Source organism: Cornus florida, unplaced genomic scaffold (genome assembly GCF_030987335.1).
Source record: "Cornus florida cultivar Cherokee Brave unplaced genomic scaffold, ASM3098733v1 CherokeeBrave_3.0.0_Hap2_Chr09, whole genome shotgun sequence".
Classification (NCBI taxonomy): domain Eukaryota; kingdom Viridiplantae; phylum Streptophyta; class Magnoliopsida; order Cornales; family Cornaceae; genus Cornus; species Cornus florida.
The window spans coordinates 93,694,395-93,714,193 of NW_026775579.1; the positions used below are offsets into that span (position 1 = coordinate 93,694,395).

Below are 19,799 nucleotides of genomic sequence, written 5' to 3' on the forward strand. Positions count from 1 at the left end.
AGTGTCTATATATATAATATATATATATATATATATAGGGGGAAAAAAAAAGTCAGCATATATTCTCTTCATTTTGTTTGTTCTCAACAATCAATTCTAAGTTAATTTTGGAAGAAAAAAAATCTAGGTTTTTGAGAGAGATTAGTATTGATCTCTTCATTTTCTTTTCTTTTTCTTTTTATTATTTATTTATTTCTCATTGTCATGGCTCAAAGATCATCATCTTCGTCATCTATCGACACTTCATCTGCTGCTCCTCAGTGCTCTATCTGCCTAGAGGTTGTAGTTGATAACCATGGGAGGTCAACAGCAAGGCTTCAATGTGGTCATCTTTTTCATCTTGGTATGTGACATTTCACTTTTTCAAATTTAACTATACATCCATACACATAATTAATACAATATATAAGCATATAGATACGTTTATTTTCACTTGCAGCACATATACTGTTTATAATCTGTACTTGGTTGAAAATCCACTTGAGATTTATATATATGGATTTTCTCTTTTGGCCTAAAACCCTATATTATATCTTATTTTTCTTTGTTAATAATTTCTTATTTTCTCCTTCTGTTTTGCATTTTATTATTTCCTCATTTTTGATTTATTCTTTATTTTACAAGATTAATTAATGTGTTGGGATTACCATAGATCTATGGAAGATCTGAAGTTAACAAAGGTGGTTTTTGAGATTTAGAAATCAAGTTATCTTGTTTCTTTTTAAGAGTTTGGTAGTAGCTATTTTGATGAATTTAGTTGGGTTTGTGATGAAGATTTAAGTGCTTCAATGATAAAGAATGGCTGATTGGGGTAACTATTTTGAAACTTGTATTATAGGGCATCTCATAGTTAGAAGTTATTCGAAGCATTTAATTCGGTGAGAGAAACATTTTCCTTCTCATATATTCCGTTATATCTAGTGTAGATTTCTCAATTTTATTATTATGAAATCTAAACAAGGGTCCGTTAATTTTTCTATGGACGTATTAGGAAAAGATTTTACATGTTATTAATTTCAAATATCTAAGATGAGCATTTATTAATTTTATATGAAAGAGTTTGACAAAAGGGTTAGATCTTCAAGAATCAATTTTTGTAATCTCGAATTCTTTTATTTTTGTAGTTTTAGCACACACATACTAGATTGGACATGAGCTATTTTTTATCACATAAAATCATAGTTCAAGTTTAGTATCTAACTTTGTAATGCAAATTTTTTGAAAGATGATTTCCATTTGAAACTGAAATTTGTAAAAACCTCAAGATGATTTACATTAGAATTTTATTTATAAACAAAAATATACTGATCTTTTATAAATTTAACAGTTCAACCATTTCGATTCTTCGAGCTATAAGTCTAGTAGCATAATGCATTTATGTTTAGTTGTCTTAGGATTCTCCTTCTTCTTCTTAGGTTCCAAGGTTGTCTTAGTCCCTATCAGAATTTTTTACCTCAATGTTTCTTTATAAAGGTGTAATTAACCATTTCTCATTCACTGTCTTCTATTTAATATTGTCACCATTCTTTTTCTTCTTTTTTTGTAAGTTACTATTGACATCCTCTAATCAAATATATATTATTTTGTACTCCCATATGGTTTACTAATGCTTGGACAAATCTTATATATATATATATATAATTTCTGGCAGACTGCATTGGCTCTGAGTTCAACATTAAAGGGGCAATGCAGTGCCCAAACTGTCGGGTAATTGAAAATGGGGAATGGCTATATGCTACCGGAGGTATGGATCAAAGCATTGATTATGCAGATGACGACGATCTTTATCCAGATGACATGGTAAACCCTTTGTGTGTTCTATTATTATTATTAATTTTTTTTTTTCATGTCGAACAAAAAGTCATGACATATTGTAAATTGTTGAGTGAATAGTATATATTAATTAACATCTATGCAATTACAAATATGCTAGCACATAAGCCACAGGTATAGTCTACATGTTATGCAACATTTTCCATGAAAAGGCACCGAATATATAAACACAAGATTTCACTATATATATGGTGCCTTTTCATGGAAAATGTTTATATATATATTGTTTCGACGTTCAAAAAACAAAAAACAAAAAAAAAAAAAGAAGATTGATGAACTTTGTATATAGTCCGGGACTAAATGGTCTTTATCAATTACAATTTGACACGCAAATAAAAAAAGTTGACATATTTATTTACGTGTTGAATTGTGATTGATCGAGACCATGTAATAATTTCTCACAAGATTAACTTTTTCATAAATCTCCCAATCTCTTATTGTGTGTGCAAAAAATAGAGAGATCGATGTCAATGTCCATGTGGTTAAGTGCAACAATTGGTTGTGTATGGCTAAAAATATTTGAAAGCTAGAGGTTTTTATGAGAGAAACTAGTGCTTATATTCATTTATGTATTTGAGTTGCAATGGTGTTTTATTCCGGTATCAAGGCTCTAGTTGATCTTCATAGACGTAATATTTTTCAAGAGTGATGTTACTATAATAGAAGGAAATCACCAAATGATTTCCCACCCTTAGATGCATTTTGTGAGATCCAACTAGACACTTGTCTGATTGAATATTCGTCGGGGGTGTTTTTTTCGGTTATCTTTTTTAGTTTTAAGATAATTTTCCATTCTTTAATTGCAATTTTATACTTCATATAGTACCTAGGCTTCAATTCATCTCTCATATTTTCTTGTCATGCTACTATATCAATAATTTCTTTCATTTGTTTCCTCAAAACATTATTTCTTCCTGGTTTGATTAATTTTGCATTACAGAATTCGCCTGAAACTGAGTGGTGCCCATTCAATGGATACTCAGGAGCTCCTCCAACTTCGGGGTAACATCATTTCTCACCTGCTCCTTCCTTTTATTATTATTCTAAAACAATGGCTGAATTTGGACAGTGATTCACAATAAATCATATCAATTAATCAAAACTTAATTAAATTATTTTTCAATTTCTTCACGTCCATTATCTATCCTAGAATCCAAATAACAGGGATTGTTAGACCACGTCCATTATTTATCCTAGAACTCAAACAATAGGGAGATCATGTCCATTATCCACCGTGCAATCCAAATAAGGAGAAAGTATACAATATCCCCGGAATATTTGCACGTGCTACCACACTCAATGTTGAGACATAAAAACTCTCAATTTACTTTAGCATTGATACAAGAGAAATAGAGATTTTTTAAGAAAAGAGTGTGCATGACTGTACGTTGGGCAAAAATGCTGCATTAGATCACGTCCATTATCCATTCTTGAATCCAAATGGTGTTGCAACAACTTAATTTGAAGTGGTTATTTTGAAGTATATCCAATAACCTCATTTATCTGACATTGTTGTTCTGTATGTTTCAGGGAAGGGATCATTATCAGAACCGCAAGTAAATTTCTTGTTTCCATCATTATATATATATATATATATATTTTTTTTTTTTCCCGCAAATAATTTACATAAATGCCTTGTTACAAATTATTAGGAAAATTATTTTTTAATTATACAGATGCGATAACTGAAGATGTATTGAACATATTTGCTGGTGCTTCCAATCCTCTAGTGTATCCTTGGATTGGCCACCAAATGGCTACAGGGTATCAGATGCCCTCTTCCGTCAACGGAATTCAACTTCACCAGCAGAGTTGGATCCCACAAGCCCCATTCCCTTCAAATATAACAGCTGCCAATCAGCCCTTGAATCCTCCTCCAATTTTAGAGCTTTCAGGGACATTTTCTTACACGGCACCAAGTCCGGCGTCCTCTGCACAACCCGTCATACACAATCACCGGTAAGCTTCAATAAATCTGAAATATGCTAAGTTAGTTGCCCCTATATATAATTTCATACAATGTGAGGTCCATATAATTTAAAGACTTATTTTCTTCATTCAACTTGAGAGTTGTGTTACATTTTTTCCTATTCAATATATGTCATTATGTTGTCCTTGAATGAACCTGGTGGTAATAGGTCTGCTCCTGCTGGAGCTTGGGGTTCTACCGACACTTCTTCCGGTTTACCTTATAACGTTCCACCTCAAAATAGGTTTGGGATTCCTAGTGATGTACTCCAATCAAACTTTCCGTCGCCACCGGTACTTGCTTCCATGTTGAGGCGCAGGAGGGGCTCCAACAATCCAAGGTTCATCAATCCGACAAGGCCTTTACCGGCATCACCTGTGCACGCAAGTGGTTCCCCTATGTTTCCTTCGTCGGAGCCTTATACTAATAATGCACCGAATGAAGTGCTACTGCCTCGAGGATCGAGTGCCGGGCCTGATCATGGTATGCAGCAGCAGGGGCATACACTTGAGAGCATGCCACCAGACAATCAAACAGATGGTTCTGGTATTAAAATGTATCAATTTATTTGAATCACTCAAGAAGTATAAATGACTGTGAAACTGTTAATTAGGCTTTGCTGGGCTTTTTGATGGTCCTTGAAAACTATAGAGAGATGGTTTGATTATAAATAGTGTATGGTTTGGTACTTTGATGATTACTTCAATTGTGCTTCACCATTTATTTAATTTGGTGCAGTGTTGCAGGTGATAAAAGGGGTAATGTAGCCTAGCATACATTAATTGTTAGTGGCAATTTAAGGCATGCCACTAACAAAATAATGTTTGGAGGGTTCAGTGTAGGAATGGTAACGGGGCGGATTTGAGACTGTTTGGCTAAATCTTACTTTGCCTTGTTAGAAATCTATCATACCAATTCTGCTCCTACATCAGAACAGATTAGTAGAACAGATTAGTAATTGTTACTTTACTTCAATAGACAAAATACCGACTCATACCAACATTTATTTTGGTACAATTTTGCCGGTGGATAAGAGTAATGTAGCCAAGCATACATTATTTGTTAGTGGCATTATAAGGTGTGCCACTAACAAAATAATGGTTGGAGGGTTCAGTGTGGTGTTGCTTTGACTTCATCTGTCCACTGCTATGCTATACAACACCGTACATTGCACAAGATGTTTGAATCCACCATTTTACATCTGCACACATTTTATTTTTTTATCATTTCCATCCCTTCCCCAATTTTTCAAGTTTGGGTTGAATTCGGGCTCTTTGGTTTTGGGCTATCAACTTGGGCTAAATTTATTTCAAAATTCAATCTTATTAGAGGCTATGTAATTTTTCTGATGTTAAAATGGGTCCATTATCCTTGTAGTAAATTTTTATTTCTCTTTTTTATTTTTTGGGTTAAAATTGAATTATAAGAATAATCAACATTTACAATATAAATTCTGAATGCTATTTCCAAAAAAAATTTATACGTTAACCAAATTAAATTAAATTAATTATTACTCAGAAATTAGCCAAAGTTCTCAAAGCACCCAATCATTATATTATTTCAAGTGGAGCCGAATACATCAAACACTCCAGTTTTATAATTCAAATCCGGTTTCATTGGGTTTAGTAACTTGTGATGTACCCTGGTTGCCCGATACAATAACTAATTGCATTTTGAAATTTCAACCTAAATTCAAAAAATTTCGAACTAGGATTTGATTTGGGTTGAATCCGTCCGATTGCAGCCCTAATTTGTGGTACATATACGTAACATTCAAAATATAGGTGTAGTTTTGAACTAGGATTTGATTTGGGTTGAATCCGTCCGATTGCAGCCCTAATTTGTGGTACATATACGTAACATTCAAAATATAGGTGTAGAGCGTAGACCTCTGTCCAAAATTTATGACACGTGGCAGTAAGGTTTGCTGCATTATTTGAGAATATCCATGTCAGGAGGAGCTGGGGAGGGTTTGCGAGTGAAAGATTCTCCCGCATGTCAGCTTGTGAGCTGTATATAGACTCAAACCATCTTGGACTCTGCAAATATTAATTGGACACAGTACCAATTTTTTTAAAATTAAATTAAAATTTAAAATTCATATGATAAATAAAAAGATATCAGAATTAAGAGAACAGTACTACTAGCCACGTGCATGCACAATAAGATCGTGAGAAGCCACACAAACAAAACTCAACAAACGACAAGACGAAGCGACACAGAAATTCCCAGAGAGCGAGACGGCCACCGACGGTTCTTAAGGTGGAAGACCACCAGATCTGAAGTTCCACATTCACCGCGTTATAAATGTAAAAAGATTAAAATACCCCCAACAACACCATTTAAATAATTAAAACTTTAAAAAGGATTATTATTATGGAAGGGAACGAAATATATCACCATCCACTATTCTCAATGACGACAATACCCTTAAAATATCCAACTTTCTTTTCCACTACTTCCTGTCTCAAAAGAAATATTCTTTTTAAACAGTAGCAACTTGCATGTCTGTGCTAATAAAAAATATGATATATAATTACGCATATGATCTAAAATTATATAATAATTTTTTAAAATTAAAAAGTGATCTGACCTTAAGATAAAATACAGTGGGATCATAGGATAAATAAAATCACATTTTTGTGAAATGATGGATTAAATTATTAAAAAACCAAAGTGTCACTATTTACTTTGTTAGAAACACAAAGAGACAACATTAGCCTCCAACATATCTGCAACTGAAGTTAAAACAAAATGCCCTAAATGAGCAGGGGCATTTGTGTAAATTACAATCACCATCATGTTAAATCATGGACTCTCTACCTACGTACCACTCTATACCCACCAGACATACGTAAACTAATGAGAATGAAAGAAAGAAAGAAGACAGAACGGTCAACAGCACACCCATTATTCGCCGGAATCGTCATCGCCACCGAAGATGGAGAACCGGTTGTAGAGAAGGAAAAGTACGAGGACGAGGAGTAGAGCCACGCCGACGGGTGACCCGCTGACCCGGTGGATGCTATCGGGTTCGCCGGTTGAGAAGATGCCGGAGACAACGGATCCGCTGTCGGAGGAGAGGAACTGGATGACGAGGAGAAGGACGATGGGGAGGAGGAGGAGCCCCACCGGGCTTAGGAGCTCGGCGATGAATTCGGTTACGGCTTCGCCCTGGTCACCGAGGAGTAATGGGACAGCCACCACAGCCACCGCTGCTGCCGCCAGTAGGATGCCGTAGGGAGCGGCGCCTCGGCGTTCTTCGTACATTTTTGGTCTAGTGAATGTGTGCGATTTGTGGTGTTGGGGTTGCGCTCTGCTTCTCTTTCTTTTCTTTGCTTTTTTCTCTTTTATCTTTCTGTTTGTTTAGTGGAGTAAATGATAGATGGGTTGATGTGTCTTTAAAAAGGTCTTGTGGGACGCGCTTTGTTTGAATAATGTGTACTACTGTAGTTTTTTTTTTTTTTTTTTCCAAACTCTTTATTTTCTTCCCAAATTTACATGTACATATGTGTGTGTATATATATATTTACTTTTTTTAATATTTAGCCGACATTTATTCTTATAATTGTAGATGTCTCGATAGTCTAATAATTAATAGTCCAGTGGTTAATGCCTTCGATAAATTTTGGGCTTATCTAACTTTTTATATTCTTAAAATTGATTTTAACTTCTCGACTTCAACGTTAGTAATATCATGTTTGGAAGCACTAATTCAATTGAACTTGAATTAAATTATCTCTATTTCAATTTCAAATTATGTGCTGCCAAACACAACATAAAAATTATACATGTTAAAAGTGTTCGGTAATTAATTAATAAACTTACAATTTGATTCTCCATTCAACAACTAAGGATGTGAACTAAATGAAAAAATTATTATTGATGGAATAACAATGAACCTAGAGGTTCAAGTTGTTCAATAATTGGGGAAATATACAATACCCTCTCTCAATGAAAAGTACATCCTTATTGAGTTATTTCTCTCAAAAACTTCCCCTTTTTATTATTAAAGAAAATATAAAATTTTCATTGACTATGTTCATTGGAGTTTTGAAAATTGAAAATTGAAAATTGGAGAAAAAAATTAACAAAATTGAACTAAAATTTTCTCTAATTTCATAAATTTTAATTCCAAAACTACAATTTCACACAGCCGAACACAACCTAAAAGTGATACCGCATGTCAAAAGACCCTCGATTTTTATATATTTTCTCTAACAATTGGAATAAGTTATTTAGTTAGAATAGCAAAACCCTAATTTATTATAAGCCACCAATACTTAGTTGTTCGATAATGAATAGAGTAGGCAAAATTTACGTTATTCAAAGGATAACAATATATAGGCAACAAACAAGCAACAAGAACTAACATTTATCTTTTTATTTTAACAATTTCATATTATACGGAGCATATTATATTTATTATAAAGTACATATACATGGATGGATTAATTACACTTGCTCGAAATTTAAGGGTAGCTAAAGGGTTAGTGTCACTTAATTTGGTGTTTGAACCATCAAGGAAGTCTCCAGAAGGTAGACATGAAAGTTCTCTTGAGCCGCGTATGCGTATCCGAGGATTTTCACGACTCATGAAGTCAATTCTTACGGGAGAAGTGTTTGCCCATGTGAATCTCGAGTACGAAAATGCATCTTCCTAGATTGAGCTAGCTGAGTTTATTTGAACTTTTTTCTTCATATTTTTCAAATTATATATTTGATTTTTCAATCACATTAATAATTTATATCAAAATGGAAAAATCTATTAAAATTTTATCTCGTGTTAATTTTTATCACCAAGGCCTTATGGTCTAATATTAATAGTTTCTCAACTTCGTAAAGTAAACGATGAGGTATGATCTCTGCAATCACATGATAACACGTAAATTCATATTGTAATAACAAAAGATGCTAAAGCTTCACTATTATTCAGTGCTCCAAACATTTTCTCTTCTTAGTTTGTTTATTTGTTTGTAAAATATTTTTTAAAAAATATTTTTTATTTTTTTGTATTTAATTGTCATAAATTATTTATAAAAAAATATTAAACCTAATAAAAATAATTTATTCATTAATTTTTTACAAGTTGAACTCAATCTAGAACATATCTTTGTCAAATATCAAAAAATAAAAAATATATATATATTTTAACTTAAAAAAAAAAGTATTTTGCTTCCTTAAAATGAAATTACAAGTAACCCTACACGGCTATTGTGATTCATATGGTAATATTGTAGATTTGTGAGAAAAAAAAAAAAAAGTTAGGTGGCTTTAGTCAATAAAGGAAATACACCTATTTTTCGTACCAACGTAATGGTCCATGTAAGATGTTATCCAGACACTAGCAAAAGACAGTACGACATAGAAATGACTGTCAAGCATATTTATTTTCAATGTTCCAAATAAAATTGGCTTACTGAGGTGTTACTATGAGTGATTGGGTTTGTTTTAAGATTTCGTTTATTTAGACGTAAAATATTTTTTTTAAAAATATATATAATTTTTTATTTATTTATATTTAGTTGTCGTAAAATATTTATGAAGAAAAAATATATTAAAATTTAATAAAAATAACTTATTCATCAATTTTCTGTCTGATGAATTCGACTTCAATCTCGACGTAAACCTTTATCAAATATCGACAATTTTTTAAAAAAAATATTTTATATCAAAACAAATAGAGCCTCAATGTTCATAAATTGTGTTTGAACTTTGCACCATCTATCCTCTTTTTAACCACTAATTTTTTATTAGCCAATCATTTTTCTTTTGACTTGTAGGTGTCAAGTCACGTGGGAGCCAAAAATATAAAAATAAAATTAAAAAGCCCAAGTTTGGGAGATTTGAGTGCAATTGGGACCCTCTGTCTCCTTTTTATAATTACAAGATTTATTTAGATACACTTTTTAAACTAATCAATCCTGGTAAAAGGGAGAAAATAGTCCTAACAAATTTGATCTTTCGGTTCACTTTTTTCCCCTTCTTTTCTATTATTTTTTATTATTTTTTCTTTCTTTCTTTCTTTCTTTTATTTTAAAATTTTTATACATCTTTTTGCTAACCCTTCTTACTTTTAGGTTACTGACCATATTTTTCTTTTTAAGCAAGAGCTATATTCTTTTGAAATAAAATAAATTAACAAAAATAAGTCATGCCCATAAAAAAGTATTTAACTATGGCCAAAAAAATATTGCATTTGCGCTTTATCTCTTAGCTACTAATGTGTATATGGTTAATTTTGTTATACCGATTTCGTGTATAAAAAAAAAAGAAGAACATATTAATTTCTACTGTTCCTGACTTCCACATAGTTGCAAGATACGAAGTAATAAATTTCACAATTGCTTGCTGGATTAAGTGCTTCCATCAATTAAAAGCAGTTGAAAAAGAGCACTTGATAAACATATATATCGCAGTGCCATGTACGAAACACGACTTTGTGACAAAATTAATTGCATATGTTACGTACCCAATTGAATTTTCTCAATTAAGAGCGTGTTGAAAAATGAAATGAAATGAAATAAAAATTAAATGATGTTTGTTGATCGGTCTACATCTTCAAGGCACAATAAGGGAAAGTGTAGAACTCATCAGATGGCCATGCTCACTCTCATCCCATCAAAATTCCTCACTTTAGGTGATAGCTCAACGCCCACTTGATGTTCTAGTGATGCTTACCTTTTCCGTGCATCTTCATTATTTATGCAACTCTTAACAATTGATGGTGGTCCAAACTTCCAAATAAATACATCACCCCATTTTGGGGGGTGGCACTAAAATTTATTGCAATTCCTTACTTTTTCTGTATCATTTCATTTTGTGTTAAATGAATAATTTTACATCATTTACATAACAACCACGTACGTTATGAATGGTAAAATTACGATTTTTTTTTTTTTTCCTTCCTGTCAAATTTGGGTAAAGATTCGAACACGGACACACTAGCTTGAAGAGTTGAATGCTTTTCACTAAAAATGTCAAATTTGGGGAAAGAGATTTGAACACAAACACACCCGCTTGAAGAGCTGAACACTTTTCACTAAAAAATGTCGGTGTGAAAGTATGACTTAGATAAAGATAATAATGATGTAGAGTTCATATACCCTATCTCAAATAAATGAGATATTATCTTATTGAGTTGAATAGTATTTTACGAGTATAAGAAAGATTAGACGGTAATTCTTGATCTAATTAAACTTAAAATCCATTGGAGAAGCAGACCAGATTTAAAAATCTAAAATATTGTAGGTTGACTTTCTAATAGTGGCGTAGGGATATGCATGGAAGGAAAAAAAAAAAAAAAACCTGTGAGACAATTGGATCCCACCACCACATGCAGTAGGCCACATTGTATATCGTTTTTCCATTAACTTCATTAACACCTCTAAGAATATGAATTACTTTAATATATTGATCCACACCCACCCTGTCACCTGCCAGTTTTGGACCTAGATTGAGAAACAAAGTGAATCAATCACAAGGAATATCACACCCCAAAAATAATAATAATAAAAACAATAATATAACCCATTAATCCGATTATAATGTTAAATATGGTAGGGCAAGATGTAGGGCAAGATGGGCACTTCCATGGACTGTAAGACAAATTCTGGTATAAAATTTGGCAGAAAGCATTGTTTTAAATGGAGGCCTTCTTTACGAGCAAAAGTAGTTCTTTTTCTTGATTAGGTCTGCACAACTCATATGAGTCGAGACTAATCATTGCATATGCACACAATCACCCGGGATATTCAAAATATTAAAAAAATTAATTCACTTCTACACTTTTAACATTGTTTAATTAAATCAGTGCAATGAAGCAGGCCCAATGGAAGATAGTTTCTGTGAAAATTATATTCAAACTTTGGTAATCCAGCCAACAACTATAAGCTGCTACAAATATATATATATATATATATATAATGAGAGTTCAGCATCGTGACTCATGCGCGCTTGGTGAAGCTAAAGTCCAGTGAAGATTACGGTCATATGCAGTTGCATAGTCATTGTCAATACACTCATAGCTGACTTGGTTCTGTTGCCTATTTCTGTATGTAAAACATGGAAACGTCCAGGGGCTTGTCCCCAAATGTACCATATGTCAATGTCAACAACTCATTTCACACACAGTCCTGGGTTTATACATATATAAATACACACACATTTATTGGCTGGCCTGGAGGATAAATTATAAACACAAGCACAAACATGGATTTTACTAATCGAGTTTACATAGATGATATACTATACTATTATATCCTAATATAGAATGGACAGTCAGATGATGAAATCAAAAAATCTGGCTATGCTAATTGCTAACCATAACAATGCATGATCCTTAAAAACCTTTTCAATTTGTTTCTTTGTTATTCATCGTACTTTATCATATTCCAAGAATTAGTCAAATGGTAAGCAATACAACGCGTTGCTAAAGGAATGGTTATTTTCTACAGAAGTTAGTAGATCAAAGAAAAGAATTAGCCAGTAGTCATTCACAAGGAAGCAAACAAATATAAATGCCAGACTGAACAATTAAGCATAATGCATTTGTAAAAATTATTCAAGGACTTGTACAGATCAATCACCCACCGTAATCACACATTGCATAGAAGCACCTACTTTGCCCCGGACATTCCTCAAAACAAGCACCACAGTTCCGAGCATCATTTTGAATATCAACACAGTTTCCATTACAGCAAACAAAACCATAAGCACAAGTCTTACCACATGCCCCGCAGTGGTTCGGGTCACTCATGGTGTCCTTGCAAAACCTTTGATAACAACAAGTGCTACCTCCCCAAGGGTTCTTCTCACGATCCAAGCACACAGTTGGGTCATTGGCACACCACAAAACCCTTTGCCTTCCCCGTAAAGCAGAACGGAAAAAGTTGAAGTGTGTTGGATTGCCAGAATCCTGCACACCCTTTTGGGCTGCAGCAAGCCCATGAGATCCTATTAAGAGAAATAGGATGAAGGGCCAAAATTGACAAGAAGTGGCTCTGATAAAGGAAAAGCAACTAGCATTCTCTGAAATATAGTATGCACAAAGCATGGAAATGATCTGAGAAGACTTGACATGGGCGTTTGTGTGGTTAAGGAATAAGAAGGATTATCTGCAGAGGGAACCTGATTAGAATACTTATAATTTCTATCTAATTATTTATCTCAGCAGGGAACCTTTGTCAAATGTGTAAAATTTAGAACACTTCCATTACGTAGTAGGTCGACCTAATATGTTGCAGATTATTCATGAGCAGATACATGAAACAGACATGAATATGACTTTATCACATAAAATATAAAGGAAACTCTGAATGACTATGTTTCTTCTGTTTTTTTTTCTCTCTACAAGTCAATGAGAATCTTCTAACCACTCATTTTTCTAACAATGGTAGCTTAGAAGTGAGAATATTATAACCATAAAAAGATGACCATATCTCTCAGATGATTGCAAATGGATCGTTAAAAATTTCTAGTGTGTCAACAACCAAGTTTGGCGTCCGGGAATAGGTTTTTAGGCATAACATCTGGAGTACTTTATAGTCAAGTTTTCATGACTCATCTGCTTGAGTTGCTACTAGACTGTCACTTCCATGATTGGAACAAACACATATTAGCATAATCAGATTAAGATAGTTCACCACAATAGATCTCCCAGTTCAAAAAACTACTAAGGGATCCTATCTCTTATATGGAACTGTATACAGAGTAATAAAATTGGTCATTTCATCCTGAATTATTAAACAAATTCCTGCACAGTTATTTTTTCCACAAATGCCCTTCCAAGCCAAATAGATTAGATTATGGAATCAACTATGAATGCGCTCAACTTCAATTTACCAGTCATTTTGCTTTCCTACCTCCTCTTTCTATTTAAATCATTTATTGGGTGGTTATATATGAGTTGTGAACCACAATCCATACAAGCACAAAGAGAGAGAAAAAAAGAAAAAGAAACAAGGAAGTTATTGATCCAAGGAAGAGGGGAGGGGGGGAAGATATGGTACTGTTTTAGTGCATAGCAGCATCAGTTTTAAACCTCATATGTATCCGTTCTTTCTTTTTTCTGTTTTACTACGGACGTCGTTTGATTATAATTTTTTTCTAATGTGGTACCAGATACTCCCTCCAATGAGTGAAAAACAAACACACCAGTCCTATTCACTAAAAAATGCAGTCTCCTGTTGCTCCTTCCTAGCAATACATTAAGTACAAAGAACTACGTGCTTTATCACCATTGCAGTCAAACAAAGGAAATCCTGAGAGATTTTACCCAAGATGCAATATATCAATAATATAACTAAAATTGACAATCAAGCAGAGAGGGTAAGACTCAACTTCCAGTAAATGATACAAATATGAGAAGCAATTAGAAGGCCAAAAGGAAATTTCATAAGAAACCTTATGCATTGATGTCCTGATGGAAGTAGAGATTGACAATATCATGCCATTTTGCTCAAGCCAAAGGCGTTCACTCATTCTGAAAACAACGAAAAGAGATTGAAATTAAAATATTACCAAATTCCCATCAAAATGAGACTGGGCAACTTAATCATTATTTGCGGACTCCACAAGGTTATGGCTAAAACACTAGAGATGATGAACATTTTCTCCATCTTCCCCCTTGGCCTTTCGAGTAGCTGCTCTTATTTGACGCTGCTCCTCTTTATATACTCGATTCCTTCGTTGGAACTGCATAAATCAATATAACAAAGAAAAATTATTCCCCAAACAATGAGAATGAGATATAATAGTTTCCTACAGTAATAAGACAGAATATTAATAAATTACAAATTTAATAAGTTGACTATCCTGAACACCATATGAACTTTATAATTAAAGCAATACATAGTTATAATGAAACAATTATCAGTTACAATGTACTGTTATACAAGGTCTCAAGCAACCACATTGCAAACTCCACAGTCCATATGGAATCACCAATTTGATATAACTCCTTAAGTTTTGGAATTTAGCAACTAAGTTCATCAACACAGGTTAGGGGGCAAGCAGGAATTACTACATAAATGAAAGTCATCTACAATAAGATCAAATTCTTGGATATGGATAATGATTGGACTGAAGGTCAATGAATAGCAAATCCTGAATCCTAATAGGCGTTTGACATTTTGATTACACTCGTTATGTATATCCAGTGTACGCACTCCTAAAATTCGCAAAAGCATTTGATTTAGCTATAGCAAATATTTATTTATTTACAAAAGGAACATTTAAGACTTAAGAGTGTCATGAATAAAACAAAAATTGTTTGTACAGAAGAAGATAATAGGTTAAAGCTTGTAAAGTGAACACAGGTGAATATATCACAAACCATCTGAGTACTAATATAGACTTCAATCAAAGCGTTTAAAAATGAAAAAACAAGAAAAGCCCACCAGAACATAAAGTGGAAAGAATTGAAAGGTAACAAACAAATAACATTCAGAAAGAAAATATTACAAGAAAATCAGTCGAATTGGAACAAAGATATTAATAACTTATGGTTAAAAATGTCCTCAATGAATCAATTTCAGGTGATAATTTTTTACTTCAAAAACGCCATTCCACTTCAAAGGAGGAGACCGAATACCCTTAAATTTTCAGTTCAAGTTGGTTAGGTGTATACCAATAACCTTCCGTCATAAGCATTGTTGGCCCTTCTCTCTTAGATTTTCCTTTTCCTTTTCCTTTTCATCCTTCCATAAATCTCTACATCAATTTTGACACATTTATTAATCTAATTGAAATCTGAATTCTGAAGTGTCGCAATCTAGTCTCAAGACTCAACTGGGTGGCTCAACACATGATTTATATCTTGATCAAACGTTGAAGGTTATCCACTGCATATAACCCACATCCATACACCCCAAAACTTATAGTTCTTCTACATCATCTGATCAAATATTAGAAACAACAATATATCTGCCTCTAATAGGTTAACGATTCTACCATCATAACTACTCTAGGACTATCAATTTCAAAATGTAACACCCAAGAAGGCCTAAATTCCCTAAATTAACATGTCAGATCTATGTATCATTGGCATACAATTAAATCATATATCTGTCTAAATGTGTGCTTTGATATGTGCGTGCGTGCTCGTGTCTATTTTTGTGTGCATAGATACATGTATACATATATAGAGAGAGAGAGAGAGAGAAATGAGGTTTTACCTCTTTGGAATGGTGAAGGCACTCGAGATAGTCTTCGCGGAGAAGACCGCAGTCTTTGGGCTCTCTGCAACGGGACATACACTCACTGAAATCAATCCAGAAGTCATAACACCTGCCTTTGTTCCCTGTTATCCCCCAACCCGACGCCATTTCTCTCTCTCTCTCTCTCTCCAGACACTTTCTGAAGAAGACAGCCGGCTGGTTGGTTGGTCCGAGCATGGACCTTTTTTGAGCCAGCATCAAAAACATTGGTTATGCTTCGAGCACATTGGCCCAACCCAAAAGATTTCGGCCCAAATACATAATCCTCTATCGGACAAGGGCACCGAGAAACGGAGTTCGTGGCCCAGTTTGCAGTCAACCTCTGTTGGCCCAAATGAACATTTACCCCTTTCACTCGAAATTGAGAATTTTAGGGCTTGCTTGGTTTGTATAATTCTCAACTGAGCTGTACAGCTACAAATAGGGCAAGTTGGGCAGATTTGAGATATAATTTGAACCCAACCTATCATAAGTAATGCTAAACCCAAGCCCAACTCTAACCCTATCATTAACCTTAACTATTTAACCCAAGCCCAACCCATCTTCTACTTTTAAATTTGGGCTTGTAACTTGGGCTTAGATTCAGGATAAAAAGTTCGGGTTAATTTGGATTGCTCATATATCTAATCCTTACACCGAAAATTTAATATAATCTTGAATTAATTTTAGATTAAATTACTCTTAAACAAGAAAAAGTTTAAAGACTTTTTGGTAGAATTTTAATAAATTGCAAATAAATTTTTAGAAAATTAATTCTCCTAAATGTTAACATACAATAAGTTAAGATTTAACAAAAGAAGATGAAAAAAAAATAATAATTATAGTTTAAATATTATATATAATGTATTTAAAAGTTAAAATATATATAAAAATACTATTAGAATTCGGGTTTGAGTTGGTTCAGGTTGCTAGCACTTCAACCCAAATCCAATCCTAATTAAATTTGGATTGAATTTTTTCAACCGAAAACCAACCCTAATTATAAAAATAATTGTCCTGAAAAATCAAGCTAGACTCAAATTGAGTTCGAGTTACCTTACTCAAGTTACAACCTCAGCTAAAAATTAAACCAACTAGACCCAATAATCAGTATTCATTGAGGAAGTGGGATAACTAAATACTTACATAGCCCTGTGTGAGCCCCAACAGTTTAATTAAGTTATGAAAAAAATATTCTGAATAGTGATTTCGAGCTAATTAGAATATCTTGTAATCTACAGCCGTCCATCTCTCACAAGCGCGTAATAATTACAAGGAAAATTTTCCGGAGGTGGCCTAAAGTGTATTCAAATTCCAATCATTTTTAGTTAGCTTTAAAATAATAAAAAAATAAAAAAATTAGTTGAATCCTTTTGATTTTGTCGCAACATTTGTAAATCTTAAGATCCTTTTCAATTCAATATTTAATTAAAAAATAAAATAAAATACTGGTTCTTGACAAGAGGGCTTCTTGACAATAATTACATCATTTTCAGTTCCCACTCATCGGTAGAATCCAAAAGATGGCTTGTTATTATGGTAATCTCAAGAGCTTCATGAATCATTTTCATTCAAAACTTTCCTGCTAGATTTGATGCTTTCTCTATAGGAGTTTTTCTTTTAACACACTCGTGACGTGCAATGATTATTTGCTAACAACCATCCACGCACTGAAATCCAGGATTCATAAGAATTCTTAAAACAATTAATTGCTTAATCAATGACAAACACATGCTTACAAATCTAGACATCATTTCTCAATCACATTTAACCTTTTCCCTACCATAGTAGCCATATAATTGAGATATATATATATATATATGTATGTATGTATGACAATGTGAAATGGAGTCGTTTCAACCAACTAGTCCACTCCTTGAAATAAAGGTCGGTGATTTTTGCATAATATAGGAGACATTAGCAATGTTCATTAACATGCCATATGACTATAATTAAGTTTTAGACTTAGAAGGGAAGCAATCAACGTGTTGTCTTCTTTGTCAAAATGATAAGAGTACATGTGAGTTTGATAGAAGATCCAAAAAATATCAATGGAAAATCCAACTACAAATTTTGTGTCCGTGACAGACAAAACTTGGGTCCATCCATCTGTATTAGGGGGCCCATCTCCTATATGAAGAAATCGTAACCTTCGAATTTGGATGACACCACCTTTCATTAACAAACTATATATTCCTTGTAACCGAGAAGTTAAGGCTCCGAATCTTGTGACCTGAATGTTAGGGTTTGAAACATGAAAAAGGGATTTTTTATTTTTTTATTTTTTTTTTTATTTTACAAGGGTAAGATTTTCAGACTTCACAACAATTAAAGTCTTGTGCAATGAGTTAGTCCTTGTGCAATGAGTTAGTCTATACAAGTGTAAACCGGAACGATGTGTAATGGATTTGCATGTAGACTTAAAATGCTTTGGTAAAACGCTGGAAATTAACATGTACTATATTTATTTATATGTACACGTGTATTTATATGTATAATTGCAAGGAATCAATCACTGTTCAAAAATTCAAAAGAAAGTGGGGGAGTAGTGGATGAATTTCCTATTATGGTTCACTTTTGAGGTCATTGACAAATTGACCTACCATAGGGTTCTGGTCCTGTTTTGGGTTACGTCTCTTTCACGACAGCCTCACCCTCTTCAGCAAAACCAAACAAAACGACAATTAAAAAAGAATCTCATCTCTAGTTTTGTATTCGTGATGAAAAAAAAAAATTAAATAAAAAAAAAAAATCTCTAACTTTGTATTCGTAAAATTAAACCCACCCAAAAAAAAATAAAAAAATCCCAAATTTTGACTCTCAATTTTTTTTAGTCAAAGTTATCAAAATAAATTTTTAATTTGAGATATAGATAGTATATAAGTATATTAAAAAAATATGAATAAAAATAACATTAAATGATTCAAAAATAAAAAATGGTAATGAATTAAAATTTTTAAATTTTTAAAATTGACAGTTATTGTGGGGGAGCGGCAGTATAATTTTATAGATTTTGCATTTGAACAAGGGTCATTAACAAAATGGTATTTCTGACATTTCATTTTTGAAAGTTAGCGTGTGGGACATTGATCAAAGTAAATAATATATTAAATAATCTTACCTTTATAGATTTTGGGTGTGAAGAAGGGTCACTAACAAAGGGTATATTTTGTGACTTTCCTTTTTTGAAAGTTAAGGGTGTGTCGTGACATTGATCAAACCAAATAAAATATTAAATTGGTGTATGCATTATATGTGGAATGATACAAGTCTGTGAACAGCCAATGATATCTGACAAGAGAGAAATAAATAAAATAAAAATATATATACCCAACCCATTCATTTGATGGTGAAGCTCATATGATGAGCCCCAAACTAGTACTGACAAGTCAATATGAGGCATGTGTACGAATCACAAGAGAGCCAAGTACAGCAATATGGTGTGAGAATGAAAACACGGTTGTATGCTTAAATACTTCCAAAGTTTTCTAAATAAATTGGACCATCTCCTAGCATAAAATCCAAGTGAGGAAAGTCACAAGATGCCTTTTCTTTCTATTTAATTGATCGATCTAAATGTTGACTCAACAAAATAGAATAATACATCACAACAATGTAAGATTGGCGTTCATACCGGTTATTATAAAGTTATGAATAAGTTATTATAAAGTTTTACTTTCACTGTCCAGTTACCTGACACAATATTTCCCTGTGTATAAATAACATAAACAAAATTAAAATATAATACATTCTAACCCCAAAAACAATGAGCATGTTAATTGCATCCATATATCCTGAAA

The 19,799-nt window shown here is 33.0% G+C and overlaps 4 protein-coding genes across 4 annotated transcripts; 1 reads left to right on the forward strand and 3 right to left on the reverse strand.

Moving 5' to 3' along the window:
* The first annotated feature begins 204 nt into the window (after positions 1 to 204).
* On the forward strand, positions 205 to 4,444 carry LOC132273166 (E3 ubiquitin-protein ligase IPI1-like). The gene is made up of 7 exons (XM_059774188.1): positions 205 to 343; positions 1,682 to 1,800; positions 2,774 to 2,835; positions 3,364 to 3,389; positions 3,510 to 3,792; positions 3,972 to 4,348; positions 4,416 to 4,444. Exons 1-7 carry the CDS (start codon positions 205 to 207, stop codon positions 4,442 to 4,444), a joined length of 1,035 nt encoding a protein of 344 aa, XP_059630171.1.
* A 2,018-nt stretch (positions 4,445 to 6,462) lies between these two features.
* Positions 6,463 to 7,247, reverse strand: LOC132275294 (uncharacterized). Its single transcript, XM_059776755.1, has one exon. The coding sequence runs from the start codon at positions 7,070 to 7,072 to the stop codon at positions 6,713 to 6,715; it is 360 nt and encodes a 119-aa protein (XP_059632738.1). The 5' UTR covers positions 7,073 to 7,247; the 3' UTR covers positions 6,463 to 6,712.
* A 5,139-nt stretch (positions 7,248 to 12,386) lies between these two features.
* LOC132273167 (stigma-specific STIG1-like protein 4) lies at positions 12,387 to 13,652 on the reverse strand. Its single transcript, XM_059774189.1, has 2 exons — positions 13,646 to 13,652; positions 12,387 to 12,757 (listed from the first exon to the last, which is right to left on the reverse strand). Exons 1-2 carry the CDS (start codon positions 13,650 to 13,652, stop codon positions 12,387 to 12,389), a joined length of 378 nt encoding a protein of 125 aa, XP_059630172.1.
* Positions 13,653 to 14,091: 439 nt separating this feature from the next.
* Positions 14,092 to 16,196, reverse strand: LOC132275295 (NADH dehydrogenase [ubiquinone] iron-sulfur protein 5-B-like). The gene is made up of 2 exons (XM_059776756.1): positions 15,979 to 16,196; positions 14,092 to 14,497 (listed from the first exon to the last, which is right to left on the reverse strand). The coding sequence occupies exons 1-2, from the start codon at positions 16,126 to 16,128 to the stop codon at positions 14,396 to 14,398; spliced, it is 252 nt and encodes an 83-aa protein (XP_059632739.1). The 5' UTR covers positions 16,129 to 16,196; the 3' UTR covers positions 14,092 to 14,395.
* Between the last annotated feature and the right edge of the window lie 3,603 nt (positions 16,197 to 19,799).

Bases quoted from the DNA above. Each gene is read 5' to 3' on its own strand.
- LOC132275294 (XM_059776755.1), bottom strand. From the start codon at position 7,072: ATGTACGAAGAACGCCGAGGCGCCGCTCCCTACGGCATCCTACTGGCG.
- LOC132273166 (XM_059774188.1), top strand. From the start codon at position 205: ATGGCTCAAAGATCATCATCTTCGTCATCTATCGACACTTCATCTGCT. The intron at 344-1,681 runs GTATGTGACATT...TCAACATTAAAG, and splicing joins TGGTCATCTTTTTCATCTTG to GGGCAATGCAGTGCCCAAAC. The intron at 3,793-3,971 runs GTAAGCTTCAAT...TGGTGGTAATAG, and splicing joins CCCGTCATACACAATCACCG to GTCTGCTCCTGCTGGAGCTT.
- LOC132275295 (XM_059776756.1), bottom strand. From the start codon at position 16,128: ATGGCGTCGGGTTGGGGGATAACAGGGAACAAAGGCAGGTGTTATGAC. The intron at 14,498-15,978 runs GTAAAACCTCAT...TGATTTATGCAG, and splicing joins GCCTTCACCATTCCAAAGAG to TTCCAACGAAGGAATCGAGT.